This window comes from Eriocheir sinensis, chromosome 24 (assembly GCF_024679095.1).
Source record: "Eriocheir sinensis breed Jianghai 21 chromosome 24, ASM2467909v1, whole genome shotgun sequence".
NCBI lineage: Eukaryota > Metazoa > Arthropoda > Malacostraca > Decapoda > Varunidae > Eriocheir > Eriocheir sinensis.
Window position 1 is genome coordinate 8,344,294 of NC_066532.1, and position 22,896 is coordinate 8,367,189.

Below are 22,896 nucleotides of genomic sequence, written 5' to 3' on the forward strand. Positions count from 1 at the left end.
ATATATCAAGTACCAAAGTGGTTTTCATGATGTATCGCTTATTTTCAGGGTTCAAACTGCTGAAGCTCGCTCTTGGAGGAGATGGTTTCTACAGAGTTGGACATCCTAATTGTTTCGTGACGGACAACTGCGATGCTGAGAGGCATGCCCTGCAGTCAGTATGGCCTGAATCACATTTATTTTTGTGTGTATTCCACATTCTTCAGCAAATATGGCGATGGCTCTGGGATTCACACCATGGAATAAAAAAAGATGATCGCCAACGGCTGATGGCAGTCGCTAAGCAGCTGGTCTACTCAGACTCAGAAGAAACTTTCAACAGTATATGGACTTCCTTCAATGGAAGTGAAGATGCTCAAACATACAGTCGGTACTGCAGGTAAAATTATAGAATTTATGATTTATTCAGTTTATGCATTGAAAATGTACTTATAATTGTCTTGGATACATTGCTTTCAAGTTGTATTTATCCTTAGTTTTTGGATTTCTTAAAAAAAATTATCTCAATACCATTCATGAATAGATAGATTTTGAAAGTATCCTGAACTCTTCTTGAACATCTGCCATGCTTCAATCTTTTTTCAGATCACCAGTATGGATTTCGTTAGGGTCGTTTTACTGGTTATCTTCTTGCCTTCTTATATGATTAATTTAGCCATTTCGATAAAACCTGTGCCGTTACCTAAATATATCGAAGGCTTTTAATAGTCCAGTACATAGGTTTACATTCCACTCCAAACTTTCCTTCTAATGATTATATCACTCTCTCTGTTCCTTTATGTCCAGCTTTCTTTCTGACTGTACAGTTTAGAAAATAATTATCCTTCAAAACTTATCAATAGCGGTGTTTCTCAGGGCTCTGTCAATCACTCACTGTTTATTATACCTCAATTATATAATTTCTTCAAGTTCAACTAACTGTCCTACCTATTCTTAAGTCGATGTCACCACTCTGCATCTCTCCACGGCATTCAACAAGCCACCAACCTAACAGAAATCTGCTTTGGGCAGGAGAAACTTTGTTTTCTTCATAGTCTTTTTTTTTCCTATTCACTCAAAGTCTTGAACACAAATGTTCCCTATTCTTCAACAACAGAACTGCCCCCCTTACTAGACATGCTTGGTCTGCCCTTAACCAAAACTTTGAAATGGAAACTTTACATTTCTCTTACTAAAATCATCGTCAAGATTAGGAGTTCTGTACTGTCTGGCAATTCTCCTCCTTCCGTGAATTGCCAATTATTATATACAGGGGCCTTGTCCGATTACATATAGAGCATGCATGTCCATGTGTAGGGAGGTAAAAAAAAAAAAAACAGGGTGAAATCAAAGGTATTTTGCCTCCCCAGTTCCCCTCCTATTCCTAACTGTCTTTTCCCTCTTAAATCCTGCTTCAGTGTTGCTTCCCTCTATTTTCTGCTGATATTTTCATGGTAACTGATCGTCTGTCTTGATAACTGCATGCCTCCCCTCTTTACATGGCCTCAGGGCCAAATTTTTAATCAGGCCCTTCCCATGACTAGTCCCTTCACCCATGGTATAAAAATCGACAAAGGGGCATGGGAAAGGAAGGGCTGGTTTAACAATGTGGCCCTCAGCCCATTCGTCTTTCTACTCAGTTTCATCCTTATACTGTCCTAAGCCCATATATGCAAAAGTAAATCAGTACCTCCATTCTTTCTTACTTCCTACCGATAAACTGAGGAACAGCCTTCATTTATCTGTCTACGACTTGGATACCTTCCAGGCACAATGACAATCATTACATGATTCTTCTTTGAACATTTTTCTCCTCGTGGATCCAGCGTTTAGTGGGCCTTTCTTTCTTGCTTTCTTTCTTTTCCTTGTGAATAAAAACTATATGTATATAAAATTAATATAGTTGTTGTTTTTATGCAGCTACCTCAGCAAGCTGTTCGAGCGGAGACACGAGTGGAGCATCTGGGCACGCAAGGGTTTCTTCCTGAGAGGTCATAACACGAATAACTTTGCAGAATCTACAATTTGCATTGTCAAGGATGTTATTCTGAATCGGTAAGAAGCAGAACATTTCGCAAATTATAAACATTGCGACAAATTAAAACAATATAAGGAGTGCTTTAATAGGATCCTCATATAATGTTTTTACACTGTAGTTTATTCACGTAATGTGCTTTACGTATATAGTGGTAATAAGTTTTGCACACTTTATTATTATATCCGCACTGAGGGTATTCTCTCCATCTATGGAACGTCTAATATTTTTGTATCATTGGTATTTCAGGTGCAAGGCCTACAACACAACTCAACTGGTGGTGTATATGAATGAGATATTCGAGAACTACATGAGGCAACGTCTACTCGATGTTGCTCTGAAGAGGCGCAGAGCCAAGCCTATCATGACTACCTCGGTTCGGCCCGAGAATGTTGAGAAAGTTGATGGCACCACATTTACCGTTACAAGTGACAAGGGGGACACACAGTATGTAGTGGACCTGCAGCTGGGTTTGTGTGACTGCCCCTACGGTCAAACAGGTGCCGTGTGCAAGCATCAGGTAGCATGCTCTGAAATGCATGCACTAAAATTACCACAAGTGTTCCACAGCACTCCTACTAATCGCCAGTTCATCGCAAGTATTGCTCTGGGGGACAAAGATGTACCTCCACTAGATTTTTCGTTGAACTCCAGGACGATTCTCTCGTTAATGATAATTCATCCTCACCAGTTCCGTTGAACACTGCAAGTGAGGCAGGTGTGGCTGATTCAAGGGAACCCGCAAGTGAAAACTCACTGGAGGACTTCGTTGTCAATTCACCTAGCTTTTCATGCACTACAAATAAAAAACAGGAAGTTCTACAACTGCTGAATGAAGCCTTTGAGCGCTTTTCCGATGGAGTGTCTTCCTCTGCAATAACTGCTATGGCCACAAAGCTCAAAACCTTGAAAACGGCAAACCAGCTAAACAGCTGCATGCATATGTTTGCAGCATCTTCATCTATATCCTGCAAGCGCAGCAAAATCCATTGCCAACCAACTTCAGTGGCAAGGAGAAAAGTTGGTACACCCAGGGGATCTGCTACTGTTGGCAAAGGACGCACAAGAGCAAATACTGCTCTTCCAACTACAGCCAAAAAGAGACCTCGTAATCTTTCCCACAACATAACATGTAACCAACCTAATGCAAAGAGCCATGGCTAGCTAAGGTTCAGCTGAAAATAATAATAATAATAATAATAATAATAATAATAATAATAATAATAATCATAATAATCATAATAATAATAATAATAATAATAATAATAATAATAATAATAATAATAATAAAAATAATTATGAGAAGAAGAACTTTATTTCAAAAGTGATAATTCTTTTATATAATACTTGGGAATAGTACATTCTATGCAATAACTAATATGCCAATATTTAGGTACAAAAATAATTGTAACTATCACATTTGTGTCAAAAGTAAAGCTAATACAAATCATAAAAGTAAAATGCATGAAGATAAGTCATCTTTATAATTTATTAATCTATTTATTTATCATTAAACGTTATTATTATTATTATTATTATTATTATTATTATTATTATTATTATTATTATTATTATTATTATGATTGTTCTCTCTCTCTCTCTCTCTCTCTCTCTCTCTCTCTCTCTCTCTCTCTCTCTCTCGCATTAATGTTTTCAACAGTTCCTCTCCCTTTCATCAAACGGTTTTCTTCCTTCTCATCCTTATTTTCCTCTTTCACCAATGTTTCCTACTCATCTACCTCATACACTTGCTCTCTCTCTCTCTCTCTCTCTGATGAATGTAATAATGTATTGAGAGTGTGTGTGTGTGTGTGTGTATATATATATATATATATATATATATATATATATATATATATATATATATATATATATATATATATATATATATATATATATATATATATGACTAAGTAATTTTGAGAATGTGGGTGTAAACATGCATTTAATGTGATGTAATTCAATTAATGGGATTAGTTAATATTATTAACAATCACAAAGGATATATCATCACTAACACTCAGCATACTTCTTTTTCCCTACTGGACACTTATTATATAATAAAGCTGAAGTGAGTGCTTGTATTTTTTTTTATTCCTCATCCCACTTTATGCAATTATTCTATAAAATCAGCCGTCTATGGAGCAAATCGCAATTACGTGTCAGTTTTGGTTGGTTCCAGCGATGATATATATCATACGTGTTTATATACTATTCCTCCCCCCCCCAAAAAAAAAATACATGTTATGTTATAGTTTTCCATTCAGCGTATATTCCCCTTCATAGAAAATATAGATTTGATAGGGTAGACAAAAGTAATTTACTGTTAGATTGATGAGTAAAAAGCATTTCAGTTGGTTTATTTAACCAGCTTTATATATCAGAATGTAATTACTTCATTAGATGTCAACTATGAAAATGTATTTTTGCTCCTAAATGCAAGAATTTGACTCCTTTCATCAATTCATCTATCGTAATCACGATTGGCTGTGGTGACTCGTGACGTCATGACGTCGTGACGTCATGGATGACTAGGCGCGCTGTGATTGGCTGCTGAAACCTCCCTTGACGAAATAGTATACAGTTCGGGAAAATGCGGGCCGGGCAGGGACAACACATTGGCAATTGGCAGGGACAAAAAGATACAAGGGTGCAATAATGTAAGGGCATCTACCACCTGGAAGAGGCGAGCGACCTACACACGATCGCTGCTCGTCCCCATTAAGTCGTTCGATGCCTCGGATAAACAAACCACCGAGGCCTCCTAACCTGCGATGGGAGATGACTCGGTTGGTGGCCAGCGCATTCCTCGGCAGGCATAAGCTGAGCCTCGTCCTGAACACTTGATTCTGCTCGTGTTCCAACTCTGTTCTTATTCGGGTTTCCTCAGAACCGTGGGCTTGTTCTGGGTACCCTTACCTCTCTCTTCTCCACACCCTGACTCACGTTATTGCCGTGACCCTGACGCCCCTTCTCTTCCTGCGCCTCCCTCGTCCACCACGTCCAGACCACTTCAAGGACGAAGCTGTGCTGCCTCGTCTCTGCTACACCTAGGACGCGGGACAAAGGAAGAGGAAGAAGCCGTGCGAAGGTTCATGGCCGAGTCCGGCGTGCTGAAGCTTTCCCGTTGGGGACTTCCAGTTTTGTGAGGCTGTCTGTGGTTGTTTACTTTTTATAAAGTACGTGCGCCACATCACTTACTCTCGTGCCCATGACCTTGACTCCTCCGAGTTTTCCACTATCTGGCTAAGACTTCATTGTCACTCGATTGCTAAATACATATGTGCTGTTTATCTCTCACCTAACTACTAACTATGTACAATTCTTTGACTACTTGAACTCTAAAGTGGAGCACATAACTACTTACTATGTAAAATTCTTTGACTACTTGAACTCCACTTTAGAGTTCATCTTGACCCACTCTCCCTTCGCAGAAATCTCCATCCTAGATTTCAATGTTCACCACCAGCTTTGGCGTTTTTATTTTTTTTATTTTTTTACAACAAAGGAGGCAGCTCAAGGGCACAAAAAAAGGAAACAATAATAAAAAAGCCCTCCACTCGCTGCTCCTAAAAAAAAAAAAAAAATCAAAAGAGGTGGCCGAAAGAGAGGTCAATTCCGGAAAGAGACGTGTCCTGATACCCTTCTCTTGAAAGAGTTCCAGTCGTAAGCAGGAGAAAATACAGATGAAGGAAGATTGTTCCACAGTTTACCAGCGTGAGGGATGAAAGAGTGAAGATGCTGGTTAACTCTTGTATAAGGGGTTTGGACAGTATAGGGATGAGCATGAGTAGAAAGTCGTGTGCAGCGGGGCCGCGGGAGGGGGGGGAGGCATGCAGTTAGCAAGTTCATAAGAGCAGTCAGCGTGGAAATATCGATAGAAGATAGTAAGAGAGGAAACATCGCGACGGAATTTAAGAGGTAGAAGACTATCAGTAGGAGGAGGAGAGCTGATGAGACGAAGAGCCTTAGACTCCACTTTGTCCAAGAAAGCTGTGTGAGTGGAGCCCCTCCACACGTGAGATGCATACTCCATACAAGGGCGGACAAGGCCCTGTAAATGGATAGCAGCTGTGCGGGGGAGAAGAACTGGCGGAGGCGGTACAGAACGCCCAGCCTCGAGGAAACTGATTTAGTAAGAGAAGAGATATGAAGTTTCCAATTGAGATTTTGAGTTAAGGATAGACTGAGGATGTTTAGTATTGAAGAAAGTGATAGCTGAGTGTTGTCAAAGAATAGGGGATAGTTGTTTGGGGGATTGTATTGAGTGGATAGGTGGATAAACTGTGTTTTTGAGGCGTTGAAGGACAGCAGGTTCTCCTCGCCCTAATCGGAAATAATAGGAAAGTCTGAGGCTAAGCGTTCTGTCGCCTCCAGCCTGAAATCATTTAGTTCCTTTTGGGTGGGTCTTCTATTATAATAAGTTGAGTAATGCAGAGTAGAGTCATCGGCGTAAGAATGGATTGGACAGTTCGTTTTGGAAAGAAGATCATCAATGAACAACAGAAAGAGAGTGGGAGATAGGACACAACCCTGCGGAACACCACTATTCTTAGATTAAGGGAAGAACAGTGACCGTCTACCACAACAGAAATCGAACGGTCAGAGAGGAAACTTGAGATAAAGGTACAGAGAGAAGGATAAAAACGTAAGAGGGTATTTTGGAAAGCAAAGATTTGTGCCAGACCCTATCAAAGGCTTTTGATAGCGCAATAGCAAAGGTTTCACCGAAACGGCTAAGAGAGAATGACCAAAAGTCAGTTAGGAAGGCAAGAAGATCACCAGTAGAACGCCCCTTGCGGAACCCATACTGGCGATCAGATAGAAGATCAGAAGTGGAAAGGTGCTTTTGAATCTTCCGGTTAAGGTTTGATTAAAAAGCTTTAGATAGACAAGAAAGCAAAGCTATAGGAAGGTAGTTTGAGGGATTGGAACGGTCACCCTTCTTAGGCGCAGGCTGTATGAAGGCTTACTTCCAGCAGGAAGGAAAGGTAGACGTTGACAGGCAGAAGCGAAAAAGTTTGATCAGGCAGGGTGTCAGCACGGAGGCACAGGTTTTAAGGACAATAGGAGGCACTCCATCAGGTCCATAAGCCTTCTGAAGATTGGGGCCAGAGAGGGCATACAAAACATCATTCTTAAGAATCTTAATAGCAGGCATAAAGGAGTCAGAGGTGGAGATGAGTCGGAGGAATATCCCCATAATCGTCCAGAGTGGAGTTTTTAGAGAAAGTTTGAGAGAAGAGTTCAGCCTTAGAGATAGATGAGACGGCAGTGCTGCCGTCTTGACTAAGGACAGGAGGGAAAGATGGATAAGTGAAGTTGGAGATGTTTTTGGCTAGATGCCAGAAGTAACGGGAAGAAGTAAAAAAAAGAAAACAAGGTTTTGGCATTTTCTATCAATGAAGGAGTTTTTGGTAAGTCGGAGAATAGATTTGGCACGATTCCGAGCAGAAATGTAAAGATCATGGTTAGCGGGAGTTCGAAGGCTTTGGTACCTTTTGTGAGCTGTCTCACCTATCTTTGACAGCACGAGGACAAGCGTGATTAAACCAAGGCTTTTTAGCATGAGGAGTAGGGAAAGTACGTAGAATGTATGCCTCCATTCCAGAGACAATCACCTCTGTGATGCGCTGGGCACACACAGAAGAGTCTTTATCCTGGAAGCAGTAACCATTCCACGGGAAATCGGAAAAGTACATCCTCAGGTCGTCCCACCGAGCTGAAGCAAAATGCCAGAAACATCGTCTCTTCGGTCCAGAGGGTGTACAGGAGCGATAGGACAGGATACAGAAATAAGCTTGTGATCGGAGGAGCCCAACGGAAATAACAGTTTGACAGAGTAAACAGAAGGGTTAGAGGTAAGGAAGAGGTCTAGTATGTTGGGAAGATCTCCAAGACGGTCGGGAATAGGTGTAGGGTGGTGAACCAACTGCTCTAGGTCATTGAGGAGAGCAAAGTTGTTGGCTTGTTCACCAGGCTGGTCAGTGAAAGAGGATGAAAGCCAAAGCTGGTGGTGAACATTGAAATCTCCCAAGATGGAGATTTTAGCGAAGAGAGAGTGGGTCAAGATGTGGTCCACCTTAGAGTTCATGTAGTCAAAGAATTTTATATAATTAGTTAGGTGAGAGATAAACAACACAGATGTATTTAGTTGTAGAATGACAATGAAGCCTTAGCCAGATGGTGGACAATGCTGAAGAGTCAAGGTCGTGGGCACGAGAGTCGTTGCACACGTAGGCGCAACATTCAGCTTTGGATTGAAATTTAGGATAGAGATAGTGGGAGGGAACAGAGTAGAGATTGCTGTCAGTAACCTCAGAAACCTGTGTTTCGGTGAAGAAGAGAAGGTGAGGTTTAGAGGAGGAGAGATGGTGTTCCACAGAATGAAAATTAGAACGAAGACCGCGAATTTTGAAGAAATTGATAAGAAATAGGTTCGAGGAGTTATCAAGACACCTCTCAAGTTGGCAGCCAGAAGGGGAGTCTTCCCTAGGGGAATTTGTGGTCCCCCCCCCCCAGGTGGGGACTCTGAGGCATTATTTTGGTACGCCATTTTGGATTTCGAATTTTGGGAAAAGGTGTGTATGTTGTGTGAATGTACGTAGTGTGGTGTGGATAGATAAATGATCTGTCTGTAGAGAGCATGCTGAACTACTCTCTGGTGTTGATGAGACAATAGATAAACGGTTACTGAGGACATGGGAAGGGTCTTTGGAGGGCTTCAGCACCATCCTCACTTCCCATATATACCTCACCGGGAGTTTCTTGCGCCCGTTCGGTAGGTGTCTCCCTACCTACTCCAGCTATTAAAGATAGAGAGGCAGCTCACAAAAGGTACCAGAGCCTTCGCACTCCTGCTAACCATGATTTGTATATTTCTGCCCAGAATCGTGCCAAATTCATTCTTCAACTTACTAAAAGCTCGTTCATAAATAGTAAACGACAAAACCTTGATTTTTCTAATTCTTCCCGTGACTTCTGGCACCTAGCCAAAAATATCTCATCCAATTTCACTTCTTCCTCTTTCCCTCCTCTCCTTAACCCTGACGGCAGCACCGCCGTCTCATCTATCTCTAAGGTTGAACTCTTCGCTGAATCTTTCTGTAATAACTCCACTCTGGACGATTCTGGGCATATTCATCCTACTCACCCCCCCTCTGACTCCTTTATGCCTGTTATATAAATTTTTAACCCGAGAACGTCGGCAGACCCCTTTCAGGGCTTTCACGAGTCGTGGCTGTGGTACGGTGACCCTAAAAAGGGATCACCATAAAACCCCTAATTCGAGTTAATTATAGGCGGTGGTGGCACAGAGCAACCCACCATACATGCCCTGGGTCATAGTGGTGGGTGAGTGATCTTGAGATGTTTTTTTTTTCATAGGTGGTGCTGCAAGGTCTTGGCAGACTGAATTAGCTATCCACACAGTGACCACTTGTCAAATTTTATAAAGTAGACGACAAGCGACTCTAGGCTAGTTGCCACGCGTCACGAGACTGTTTATTTTGTAACAAACACCCCCCAAAAAGAATGGAGTTTCAGTAAAAGTAAATATTTTTAACAGCTTTATGGTTATGAGAGGAGTACTCTGATGTACGTTCCATGCTCTTTTCTTAATCTCAAAATGCAATGTAATGTTCCCGTTTCTCGGCCACTTCTCGGCTTTCCCATAGCCGAAGCCCACGGGTTAAGAGTGATGTTTTCTATGCCCTCTCTGGCCTCAACTCTCAGAAGACTTATGGACCTGATGGAGTGCCTCCTATTGTCCCTAAAAACTGTGCTTCTGTGTTGACACCTTGCCTGGTAAAACTCTATCGTCTCTACCTATCAACATCTACCTTTCCTTCCTGATGGAAGTACGCCTTCATACAGCCTGTGCCTAAGAAGGGTGATCGTTCCAGTCCCACAAACTACCGCCCTATAGCTTTCCTTTCCTTTTGAATCAATCCTTAACCGGAAAATTCAAAAGCACCTTTCCACTTTTAACCTTCTATCTGATTGCTAGTATGGGTTCCGCAAGGGGCGTTCTACTGGCGATCATCTTGCTCTCTTAATTGACTTTTGGTCATCCTCTCTTAGCCGTTTCGGTGATACTTTCTCTGTTGCGCTAGACATATCGAAAGCCTTCGATAGAGTCTGGCACAAATCTGCTTTCTAAACTGCCCTCTATCGGATTATATCCCTCTCTCTGTTCCTTTATCTCCAGTTTCCTTTCCGTCCGTTATATCTCTGTGGTGGTAGACGGTCACTGTTCTTCCCCTAAACCTATTAACAGTGGTGTTCCAGAGGGCTCTGTCCTACCACTCACTCTCTTCCTGTTATTCATCAATGATCTTCTTTCCATAACAAACTGTCCTGTCCACCCATACGCCGACGATTCCACTCTGAATTATTCAACTTCTTTCAATAGAAGACCATCCCAACAGGAAGTACATGACTCCAGATTGGAGGCTGCAGAACGTTTAACCTCAGACCCTGCTATCATTTCCGATTGGGGTAGAAGTAACCTTGTGTCCTTCAATGCCTCAAAAACACCTATCCCCTATTCGTCAAGAACACTCAGCTGTCACCTTCTTCAACACTAAATATCGTCGGTCTATCCTTAACTCAAAATCTTAACTAGAAACTTCACATCTCCTCTCTCACTAAATCAGCTTCCTCGAGTTTGGGCATTTTGTATCGTCTCCGCCAGTTCTTCTCCCCCGCACAGTTGCTATCCATATACAGGGCCCTTGTCTGCCCTCGTATGGAGTATGCATCTCACGAGTGGGGGGTCTCCACTCACACAGTTTGTTATGGTACCCTAGCCTAACTCGAGCCTCGAAGAGCGCCATCAAACAACATCACCTCACCAATAACTAATTCACGCACGAATCCTCAAAGCCTCAGCAGCACCAGCTCACTTTCTCGAAGACTCGTGACTCCGCATCGAAGCTTCACCCACCATTCAGCTGAATGTCACGAAGCCTCACACTTCGCGGACCGTCTCGCCCGCCGAGGTTATAAACATACCTCCAACTGCTAACCCCGGCAGTCTCATCCGAGGTAGCTCACTCTCCCGAGGACGCAAGGACTCATCACTTGTCGTGAGTTAACCAGGATTCACTAAGGGGTCTGACACACACACTCGCACACTTACATACACACATCTATCCACATACCCATTCTCACGTGTATATATATTTGTGTTCTTTTATGTGTAATTCTAACTCTCAACTAAACGCCTCAGTGAACCAATATTTCGTTTCACAATTGTAACTCATATTTGGTTCCTCAAAGGTAATTATCATACTTGATTCCTCATTTATAACTGTAACTAACTAAACACCTCAGTGAACCAAACCACTTACTCTTGTCATTATAGCATTGCCTATTTTGTCATATGCTCTCTTCTGATGTCAAGTAATTATTTGTCTTTTTAGGTTAAGCTTTAATAATACGTAAAATTACCATTTACTTGCACTTAACCTTACAATTATGTTATGTCACAGTTAGTTATCTTTTCAACACAAATCAACCCCTGGACGTCAGTTAACTGTATTCATAACAAGCTCTATTGGACAGAGTGGAGTCTAAGGCTCTTCGTATCATCAGCTCTTCTCTTACTGATAGCCTTCTACCTCTTAATTTCCGCCGCGATGTTGCCTCTCTTTCTATCTTCTATCGATATTTTCATGCTGACTGCTGTTCTGAACTTGCTAACTGCATGCCTCCCCCCCTCCCGCGGCCTCGCCTCACACGACTTTCTAATCAAGCTCATCCCTATACTGCCCAAACCCTTATGCAAGAGTTAACCAGCATCTTCACTCTTTCATCCCTCACGCTGGTAAATAAACTCTTGAACAATCTTCTTTCATCATATATATTTCTTCCTGTCTACGACTTGAACTCTTTCAAAATGAGGGTATCAGGACACCTCTCCTCCCGAAATTGACCTCTCTTTATGGCCACTCATCTGTACTGTATTCATGAGCAGTAAGTAGCGTGATTTATTTTTCATTATTGTTTTTTTTTTCACGCCCTTGAACTGTCTCCTTTTTTGTAAAAAAAAAACAAGAAGCGTATCGAAATCCTTCGATAGAGTCTGGCACAAGTCTTTGCTTTTTAAAATGCCCACTTACGGTTTTTATCCTTCTCTCTGTTCCTTTGTATCCAGCTGCCTTTCCGGCCGTTCTATTTCCGCTGTGGTAGATGGTCACTGCTCTTCCCATAAACCTATCAACAGTGGTGTTCCACAGGGCTCTGTCCATTCACCCATTCTCTTCCAGTTATTCATCAATGATTTTCATTCCATAACAAACTGTCCTATCCATTTATACGCTGACGACTCCACTCTGCATTATTCAAGTTCTTTCAACAGAAGACCTTCTCAACAGGAATTACAAGACTCCATACTGGAGGCTGCAGAACGCTTAACCTCAGACCTTGCTATCATTTCCGATTGGGGTAAAAGGAACCTTATGTCCTTCAATGCCTCAAAAACCCAATTTATTCACCTATCAAGTCGACATAATGTTCCAAACACCTATCCCCTATTCTTCGATAACAATGTTCTTCAACACACTTCTTCAACACTAAATATCCTCGGTCTATTCTTAGCTCAAAAATTCAACTGGAAATTTCACATCTCCTCTCTTACTAAATCAGCTTCCTCGAGGTTGGGCGTTCTGTATCATATCCGCTCGTTTTTCTCCCCCGCACAGATGCTTTCTATTTATAGTGGCCTTGTCCGCCCTCGTATGGAGTATGCATCTCACGTGTGGGGGGGGCTCCACTCACACAGCTCTCCTGGACAGAGTGGAGTCTCGTCAGGTTTCCTCCTCTTACTGGTAGTCTTCTGCTTCTGCAATTCCGCCGTCATGTTGCAACTATTCCTGTCTTCCATCGATATTTTCATGCTGAACTTGCTTACTTCCCCCCCCCCCCCCCATCCCGTGGCCCCGCTGCACACTACTTTCTACTCATGCTCATCTCTATACTGTCCAAACCCCTCATGCAAGAGTTAACCAGCATCTCCATTCTTTCATCCCCTTCACAGGTAAACTTTGGAATAGCCTTCCTCCTGCCTATGACTTGACCTCTATCAAGAAGAGTGTATGAAGACACCTCTCCACCCGAAATTGACCTCTCTTTTGGATACTCTCTACTGTTATATATTATGGGAGCGGCGAGTAGCGGGCTTCTTTTTGTACTTTTTTTATTGCCCTTGAGCTGTGTTCTTTGATGTAAAAAAAAAAAAAAATCCTCTCTTCAGATTATAATTCCTTTTTTTTTTTTGCGTTTATTGTCCTCTTGATCTCCATGGTCATCGATGGTGGGTCCACGGCATCATTTACTCGCCTGGATTTCATAGGAACTGTTGTCCTTTGTACCTCCAGAATCTTGTCCCTGAAGACGGTCTTCGATTGTATTGACGTTGAGGTTGCCTGGACCGGGAAAAGCGATTTTCTACTATCTTGCTGTCGTTTTTGGTGTACTCCGTTTGACTACTATCTCAGAGGGCGGGAGTTCGTAGTGGAGGTTGATCACAAGCCCCTGTTGTATCTAGAGACCTTCAAGGGGAAAAATGACCGGGTGTTGAGACGGGCCTTGAGTCTACAGACCTACAGATTCCGGGTCGTCCATATTGCAGGGAGGGACAATGTGGGGGCAGATTTATTGAGCAGACTTCCTGCATAAGTCACTCATCATGAGTCTCCTAACCAGTGCCCCCTATTTTAATTTATTGGCTTCTGTCTTTTTATTTTCCCATTTAGTAGTTATCTGAATCTACCTGGAGTAGATTTTTGTATGGAAGCCTGTGTGAGGGCAACTAGCACCTGGACGAGGCGAACGATCGACGCCTCGGACAAACAAACCACCGAGGCGAGGCGAACGATCTGTACACGCTCGCTGCTCGTCCGCATCAAGCCGTTCAACGCCTCGAATGAACAAACCGTTCTACTGGCGATCTTCTTACTCTCTTAACTGATTATCGGTCATCCTCTCGCCGTTTCGATGAAACTTTCTCAGTTGCGCTAGACATACCGAAAGCTTTCGATAGAGTCTGGCACAAGCCTTTGCTTTCTAAACTGCCCTCTTTCGGATTTTATCCCTCTCTCTGTTCCTCTATCTATAGTTTCATTTCCGGCCGTTCTATCTCTGCTGTGGTAGACGGTCAATGTTCTCCCCCTAAACCTATCAACAGTGGTGTTCCACAGGGCTCTGTCCTATCACCCACTCCCTTCCTGTTATTCATCAATGATCTTCTTTCCATAACAAACTGTCCTATCCACTCATACGCTAACGACTCCACTCTGTATTATTCAACTTGTTTAAATAGAAGACCCTCTCAACAGGAATGACATGACTCCAGACTGAAGGCTGCAGAACGCTTAATCTTAGACTTTGCTATCATTTCCGATTCGGGTAGAAGGAACCATGTGTCATTCAATGCCTCAAAAACCCAATTCAACACAATCTTCCAAACAACTATCCCATATTCTTCGACAACACTCAGCTGACTCCTTCTTCTACACTTAACATCCTCGGTTAATCCGTAACTCATAATCTTAACTGGAAACTTCATATCTCCTCTCTCACTAAATCAGCTTCCTCGAGGTTGGCTGTTCTGTGTCGTCTCCGCCAGTTCTGCTCCCCCGCACAGTTGCTATCCATAGACAGGAGCCTTGTCTGCCCTCGTATGGAGTATGCATCTCACGTGTCGGGGGCTCCACTCATACAGCTCTCTTGGACAAAATGGAGTCTAAGGTTCTTCGTCTCATCATCTCTCCTACTCTTAAACTCCCCTGCCATGTTGCCACTCTGTTTATCTTCTATCGACATTTTCATGCTGACTGCTCTTCTGAACTTGCTAACTGCATGCCTTCCCCCCTCCCGCGGCCCCGCTGCACACGATTTTCTAATCATGCTCATCCATATACTGTCCAAACCCCTTATGCATGAGTTAACCAGCATCTTCACTCTTTCAGCCCTCACGCTGGTAACCTCTGGAACAATCTTCCTTCATTTGTATTTCCTCCTGCCTATAACTTGAACTCTTTCAAGAGGAGGATATCAGGACACCTCTCCTCCCGAAATTGAGCTATCTCTCTGCCACACATCTAACTCTTTTTAGGAGCAGTTGTTACCGGGATTTTTTTTATCATTATTAACTATTTTTTTTATGCCCTAGAGCTGACTCCTTTGCTGTAAAAAAAAAAAAAAAAGGCTCCTTAACCCGCAGTGGGAGGTGACTTGATGGGTGGCCGGCGAATTCCTCGGCAGGCAGAAGCTGAGCCTCGTCCTGAACCCTTGATTCTGCTCTCGCTCCAACTCTGCTCTCATTCGTGTATCTTCAAAACCGTGGGCTTGTTCTGGGTGCCCTTACCACTCTCCTCTCCACGCCATGACTCACGTTACTGTGTGACCCTGACACCCCTTTTCCCCATGCGCCTCACTCATCCATCATTGTCTATGCAACTTCAAGGACGAAGTTGTGCTGCCTCGTCCCTGCCACACCTAGGACGCGGGACGCAAGAAGAGGAAGAAGCCGTGCGAAGGTTCATCACTGAGTCCGGCGTGCTGAAACGTTCGGTTGGAAACATTCAGTTTTGTGAGGCTGTTTGTGGTTGTTTACTTTTCCAAAAAGTAAATTGGTCTATAACCAATTCTCTTGTTTAATGTTCATACCATCTGATTGCAGCACCCAACTTGGTACCTTGACAAATACCTACCGCTGGGCCAGACAGGGCTAACACAGGGTAAAGGGAGTAATACCTACCCCTGGGCCGAGCAGGGACAACACAGGGACAAGGGTGTAATACCTACCCCTGGGCCGGGCAAGGACAACACAGGGGCAAGGGTGTAATACCTACCTATGGGCCAAGCAGAGACAACACAGGGACAATGGTGAAATACCTACCCCTGGGCCGGGCAGGGACAACATAGGGACAAGGGTGTAATACCTACCCCTAGGCCGGGAAGGAATACCACAGGGACAAGGGTGTAATACCTACCCCTGGGCTGAGCAGGGACAACACAGGGACAGGGGTGTAATACATACCCCTGGGCCGGGCAGGGACAAGGGTGTAATGCCTACCCCTAGGCCGGGCAGGGACAACACAGGGACAAGGGTGTAATACCTACCCCTGGGCCGGGCAGGGACAACACAGGAACAAGGATATAATGGAAGTAGGTAAAAATGGCACAGGTAAAAATGGCACAAGTGTTAAAGTAGGAAAAAATGGCACACTTAAGGCCTGTACTCATGGTCTTCGCTGTCACCACTCACTTTATTCACTACTCACCTACAGTTGTTGGTAAATATATATGTGTTGAAAATACCCTCTCGTTCGAGCCTTCAAACCCAAACTGGTTTAGTGAGTGGAAGAAAGTCTATTTATATTTGTTGGTATCGAAAATGAATCTGAACACAATCCTAGCATTCATTTGAACCTTATGAACCACAAAAAGATTAACTGTGAACATTTGTTTATTGAAGACAGCTCACTCAAGCCACTGTAGCAGTCAAGAACACACCATCATTCTCAGCTAGTGGCATTACCAGAACACCACCATGGAAATCATAAGAAGTAATAAAGGAAAAGAGAAGATTTGTTTTCAAGGCTAAATGTATACAAGGCAGATAACAAGATCTACTACTATTAGATGGAGATGTGTTAAGAGAACCTCGTATTGCAAAGGTACCATGACCATTAGCCTCGAGATGACTGATCCTGTACCAGCAACTGGTCATAACCACACCCCTGATAATGCTGCTGTAGCAGCCGCTAAATGCATCGCCAACATGAAGACAAAGGCGGCAGAAACTGAAGATAAGCCTGGACAAATTTACAGCACCAGCCTGGAAAGCTTGCCATTTGAAGCAAAGGCATTACTTCAAAGAGAGGACGCCATAAAGAGAACTCTGCGTAACCAAAGATCAAAACTCTATCCACCAGTACCAGAAAGACTTGAGGATTTGAAACTTGCTGGAGAATGGACTACTACAGCAGGGCCCGAACCAAAGCCATTCCTGTTCTTCGATAACGGACCAGAAACTAACAACCGAATAATTGTTTTTGGATCTGACGAATCACTACAGTTACTTGCTTCTGCTGAAACATGGTGCATGGATGGTAACTGTGCAATGGCTCCACCTGGATTTCTACAGCTTTATGTAATACGCAACCCAATCGGCAATACTGCAGTTTCTACTGTTTATGCTTGTCTGCAGACTAAAACACAAGAAACATATGAAACTCTGCTACAATCAATCCTGAATCGCTGCCACGAGATTGAGCTCTAGCCAGACCCATCAACCATAATTGTTGACTTTGAGCAGACGGTTATCCAAGCCATCAACAATGTTTTTGGACCAGAGACTCGCACACAAGGTTGCTTCTACCACCTGACTCAAAGTACCTGGAGAAAAATACAAGAACTAGGCCTGACCAACTATTACAAAGAGAGAGAAGACTTTCGTCAAAGCTGTGGAGAAATTGACTCACTTGCATTTCTACCCGTTGAAGATGTCCCAGCAGGAATGCAAGTACTCAAGGCTTGATATCCTGACGAGGCAGTCCCACTGCTAGAATACTTCGACCAAACCTATGTTACTGGTACATATGTTCAGAAAAGAAAACGCAACCCCCAGCCAGGCATTCCAGAACTAAACCTTCGGCGTATTCCAGCAAGATTTCCTCCAGAGCTTTGGAACGTACATCAAGCCACAATGAATGACTGTCCAAGGACCAACAACTTGTGTGAAGCCTGGAACAACAATTTTTACCATCTTGTTGGATACCAGCACCCATCTATCTGGAAGCTGATCAGAACTTTGAAGCAAGAAGAGGCTGTGATTGAGTGCAGTGATTGCTAGAGACTCAGTTGGAGAACCACCTAGGAAGAGAACAAAGAGTTCACATCGATCTACAAATAAGACTGCCTATGACTTGAACTCTCTCAAGAGGAGGGTATCAGGACACCTCTCCTCCCGAAATTGACCTCTGATTTTGAACACTCCTTTAACCTCTGTTCTGGAGCAATATGTAGCGGGCCTTTTTTTTTTTTTTTTTTTTTTTTCCATTACGCCCTTGAACTGTCTCCGTTGCTGTAAAAAAAAAAAAAAAAAGGAAGGAAGAACCTTGAACAGTTACTATCTGGAATGGGTCATAACATTATATTTTAGTAATAAAGATACAGTTTAATAATAAAGATACAGTTATTAAGAGAATTATATTTGATATGCTGTTTCAATAATTGCCATTTTATCTGTGCCATTTTTTCCTACTTTTCCACTTGTGCCATTTTTACCTGTGCCATTTTTACCGTGCCATTTTTACCTATTCTATTTTTACCTGTACTATTTTTAGCTGTGCCATTTTTACCGTGCACCGGGTATAATATCTACCCCTGGGCCGGACAGGGACAACATAGGGACATGGGTGTAATGCCTACCCCTAGGCCGGACAGGGACAACACCAGGACAAGGCTGTATTACTTACTCCTGGGCCGAGCAAGGACAACACAGGGACGAGGGTGTAGCCGGGCAGGGACTCACCAGGGTAAGATGGCACGAAGACACGATCAATGCAGACGTTCGGAATACAGTCTATCTCCTTCACCGTTCCGTTGAGCAGCGCCTCTCCCCCATGAATACACACTGCAAATACAGACAATTATGCTGAGCAAGACACATCATTTCACACAAGTGACGCCATAGCTTAGCTTAGCTCTCTACACACAAACAATTCAAACACACATACACACACACACAGCACGCCGGGGGTATACAAATAAGGTGCTCGATAAAAAATAACTACACCAGAACAACTAACGAACCTACACCATACAACTGTACACTCCTACTGTCTTTCCTATTCCCCACCTGCACCTTCACCACTAAACCACTTCCTCCTCGAACTAAACCCTTGATTAAAAAAAATAAAAATAAAAAAATTAAAAAAAGATAGTGTGTGTGGGTGTGGGTGTGGGTGGGTGGGTGGGTGGGTGTGCGTGCGTGTGCGTGTGTGGGTGTATATATGTGAATGTTTGTGTGTATGTGTATGTGTGTGTGTGTGTGTGTGTGTGTGTGTGTGTGTGTGTGTGCCGTGAAGTTATCATGACCAAAGAACTTTAGGAGGTGAAGGGGCCCTGGGCCGCTCGGCTTGAAGTCTCGTTCTCCCCTGTCGGCCTTTATGTCAGGGGCAAGAATGTGGCTGAAAGCTGGGAGAGGTCATGGATGCTTAATTTAGCCTCCTTGGTAATGGCCGGATTAAAATGATTTGGGCTTGTTAAAGGAACGGCTATACGCTGAGTTTTCTTTCTGTCTGTGGGTGATTATGTTGAACAAACAGCTACACTGAAATATAATTGAATCTGTACTTCAATTTAACACAGTAACAACCCAGGTTAACAGCATTTGATAAGTTCTAGACTCACCTGACTGTCACCTGACCTCAATGCACGACTTGCCTACATTTCAACCGACAGGTTGGGGAATGCGGAAAACACTTTTCCTCTTTATTCCCACCTGACCTATTCTATCCTAAATTTCAATCCAAAGCTGGATGTTGCGCCTACGTGCGCAACGACATCACTTGCTCTCGTGCCCACGACCTTGACTCTTCTGAATTTTCCACCATCTGGCTAAGACTTCATTGTCACTCTATTACTAAATACATCTGTGCTGTTTATCTCTCACCTAACTCTACCAACTATGTAAAATTCTTTGACTATTTGAATTATAAAGTGAAGCACATCTTGACCCACTCTCCCTTCGCTGAAATCTCCATCATAGGAGATTTCAATGTTCACCACCAGCTTTGGCTTTCATCCTCTTTCACTGACCATCCTGGTGAACAAGCCTACAACTTTGCTATCCTCAACGACCTAGAGCAGTTGGTCCAGCACTCTACACGTATTCCCGACCGTCTTGGAGATCGGCCCAACATTCTAGACCTCTTTCTTACCTCAAACCCTTCTGCTTATTCTGTCAAACTGTTCTCTCCGTTGGGCTCCTCCGATCACAATCTTATTTCTGCATCCTGTCCTATCGCTCCTGTACACCCTCTGGACCCACCGAAGAGGCGATGCTTCTGGCATTTTGCTTCAGCTCGGTGGGACGACCTGAGGATGTACTTTTCCGATTTCCCGTGGAATGATTATTGCTTCCAGGATAGAGACCCCTCTGTGTGTGCTCAGCGCATCACAGAGGTGATTGTCTCTGGAATGGAGGCATACATTCCTCGTTCTTTCTCTACTCCTCACGCTAAAAAGCCTTGGTTTAATCACGCTTGTTCTCGTGCTGTCAATGATAGAGAGGTAGCTCACAAAAAGGTACCAGAGCCTTCAAACTAATGCTAATTATGAACTTTACATTTCTGCCCGAAATCGTGCCAAATCTATTCTCCGACTAACCTAAAATTCTTTCATTAATAAAAAATGTCAAAACCTTGCTTTCTCTAACTCTTCCCGTGACTTCTGGCATCTAGCCAAAAACATCTCCTCCAACTTCACTTCTTCATCTTTCCCTCCACTCCTCAGTCCTGACGGCAACACTGCCGTCTCATCTATCTCTAAGGCTGAACTCTTCTCTCAAACTTTTTCTAAAAACTCCACTCTGGACGATTCTGGGCATATTCCTCCTACTCATCCCCCCTCTGACTCCTTTATGCCTGTTATAAAGATTCTTCAAAATGATGTTTTCTACGCCCTCTCTGGCCTCAATCCTCAGCCTCGCCTCTGCCTGTCAACATCTACCTTTCCTTCTTGCTGGAAGTATGCCTTCATACAGCCTGTGCCTAAGAAGGGTGACCGCTCCAATCCCTCAAACTACCGTCCTATAGCTTTACTTTCTTGTCTATCTAAAGCTTTTGAATCAATCCTTAACCGGAAGATTCAAAAGCACCTTTCCACTTCTGACCTTCTATCTGACCGCCAGTATGGGTTCCGCAAGGGGCGTTCTACTGGTGATATCCTAGCCTTCTTAACTGACTCTTGGTCATCCTCTCTTAGCCGTTTCGGTGAAACTTTTGCGATTGCGCTGGACATATCAAAAGCTTTTGATAGGGTCTGGCACAAATCTTTGCTTTCTAAACTGCCCTCCTACGGTTTCTATCCTTCTCTCTGTACCTTTATCTCCAGTTTCCTTTCTGACCGTTCTATTTCTGCCGTGGTAGACGGTCACTGTTCTTCCCCTAAATCTATTAACAGTGGTGTCCCACAGGGTTCTGTCCTATCTCCCACTCTTTTTCTGTTGTTCATTGATGATCTTCTTTCCAAAACGAACTGTCCTATCCATTCCTACGCCGATGATTCCACTCTGCATTACTCAACTTCTTTTAATAGAAGACCCACCCTTCAGGAACTTAACGACTCAAGGCTGGAGGCTGCAGAACGTTTAGCCTCAGACCTTACTATTATTTCCGATTGGGGCAAGAAGAACCTGGTGTCCTTCAACGCCTCAAAAACACAGTTTCTCCACCTATCCACTCGACACAATCTTCCAAACAACTATCCCCTATTCTTTGACAACACCCAGCTATCACCTTCCTCAACACTAAACATCCTCGGTCTATCCTTAACTCAAAATCTTAACTGGAAACTTCATATCTCATCTCTTACTAAATCAGCTTCCTCGAGGCTGGGCGTTCTGTACCGTATCCGCCAGTTCTTCTCCCCTGCACAGTTGCTGTCCATATACAGGGGCCTTGTCCGCCCTCGTATGGAGTATGCATCTCATGTGTGGGGGGGCTCCACTCACACAGCCCTTCTGGACAGAGTGGAGGCTAAGGCTCTACGTCTCATCAGCTCTCCTCCTCATTCTGATAGTCTTCTACCTCTTAAATTCCGCCGCAATGTTGCCTCTCTTTCTATCTTCTATCGATATTTCCACGCTGACTGCTCTTCTGAACTTGCTAACTGCATGCCTCCCCTCCTCCCGCGGCCCCGCTGCACTCGACTTTCTACTCATGCTCATCCCTATACTGTCCAAACCCCTTATGCAAGAGTTAACCAGCATCTTCACTCTTTCATCTCTCTCGCTGGTAAACTCTGGAACAATCTTCCTTCATCTGTATTTCCTCCTGCCTACGACTTGAACTCTTTCAAGAGGAGGGTATCAGGACACCTCTCCTCCCGTATTTGATCTTCCTTTCGGCCACCTCTTTTGTTTCTTTTTTAGGAGCAGCGAGTAGCGGGCTTTTTTTTTATAATTGTTTTCTTTTTTTGTGTGCCCTTGAGCTGGCTCCTTTGTTGTAAAAAAAAAAAAAAAAAAGTAACGCCCTCCCATCAAATTGTATCCATTCACATTGTATCCACAGTCACATCTACCTCGTATGGAGTACACATAAACAAGCAGCAATGCCTGCTTCCTGTGCAGCATACGAATGTAGGGCAAAGCAATGAGTTAACATTGTTTTTGTTGTGGAATCCGGTATGGTCAGGTCAATGATATGTAATAATAAAAGTCAAATCCTACAATACCTCCTAAACAGTGGGATGAACTTGTATATGCAGTACTGTCGAGATATACAGGATATATGAAGGTGTAATGTATAACTAAGGCAATATTTATAAAAGTGAACAGGCAAATGCTTCAAACAGAACCTCTGCAGAATTATATTATTTTGTTAATTATGGATGTTGCAGAAAAATACCTGCAAGTTAATATAATATCATATCGTTGTGCTGCAAAGGAATTCATATTAAGGCTGCGATCTTCGAAAAATATGCAAAGTTATCAGATTTATAATTAACTTGTTATGTTTATTTTGCAGTGATACTGTTGTTATAATGTAGGTTGAACTGTAAACTCATATATATATATATATATATATATATATATATATATATATATATATATATATATATATATATATATATATATATATATA

At 43.1% G+C, this 22,896-nt stretch overlaps 1 protein-coding gene across 1 annotated transcript in view; it reads left to right on the forward strand.

The window, feature by feature from the left end:
* The window catches only part of LOC127003100 (uncharacterized), a 6,377-nt gene extending 3,663 nt beyond the window's left edge, over window positions 1–2,714 (forward strand). Inside the window, exons 3-5 of the mRNA XM_050869513.1 lie at window positions 49–379; window positions 1,900–2,034; window positions 2,264–2,714. Coding sequence (XP_050725470.1) covers window positions 49–379; window positions 1,900–2,034; window positions 2,264–2,714 — 917 coding nt within the window. The remainder of the gene's footprint in view (window positions 1–48; window positions 380–1,899; window positions 2,035–2,263) is intronic.
* Window positions 2,715–22,896: the final 20,182 nt, after the last annotated feature.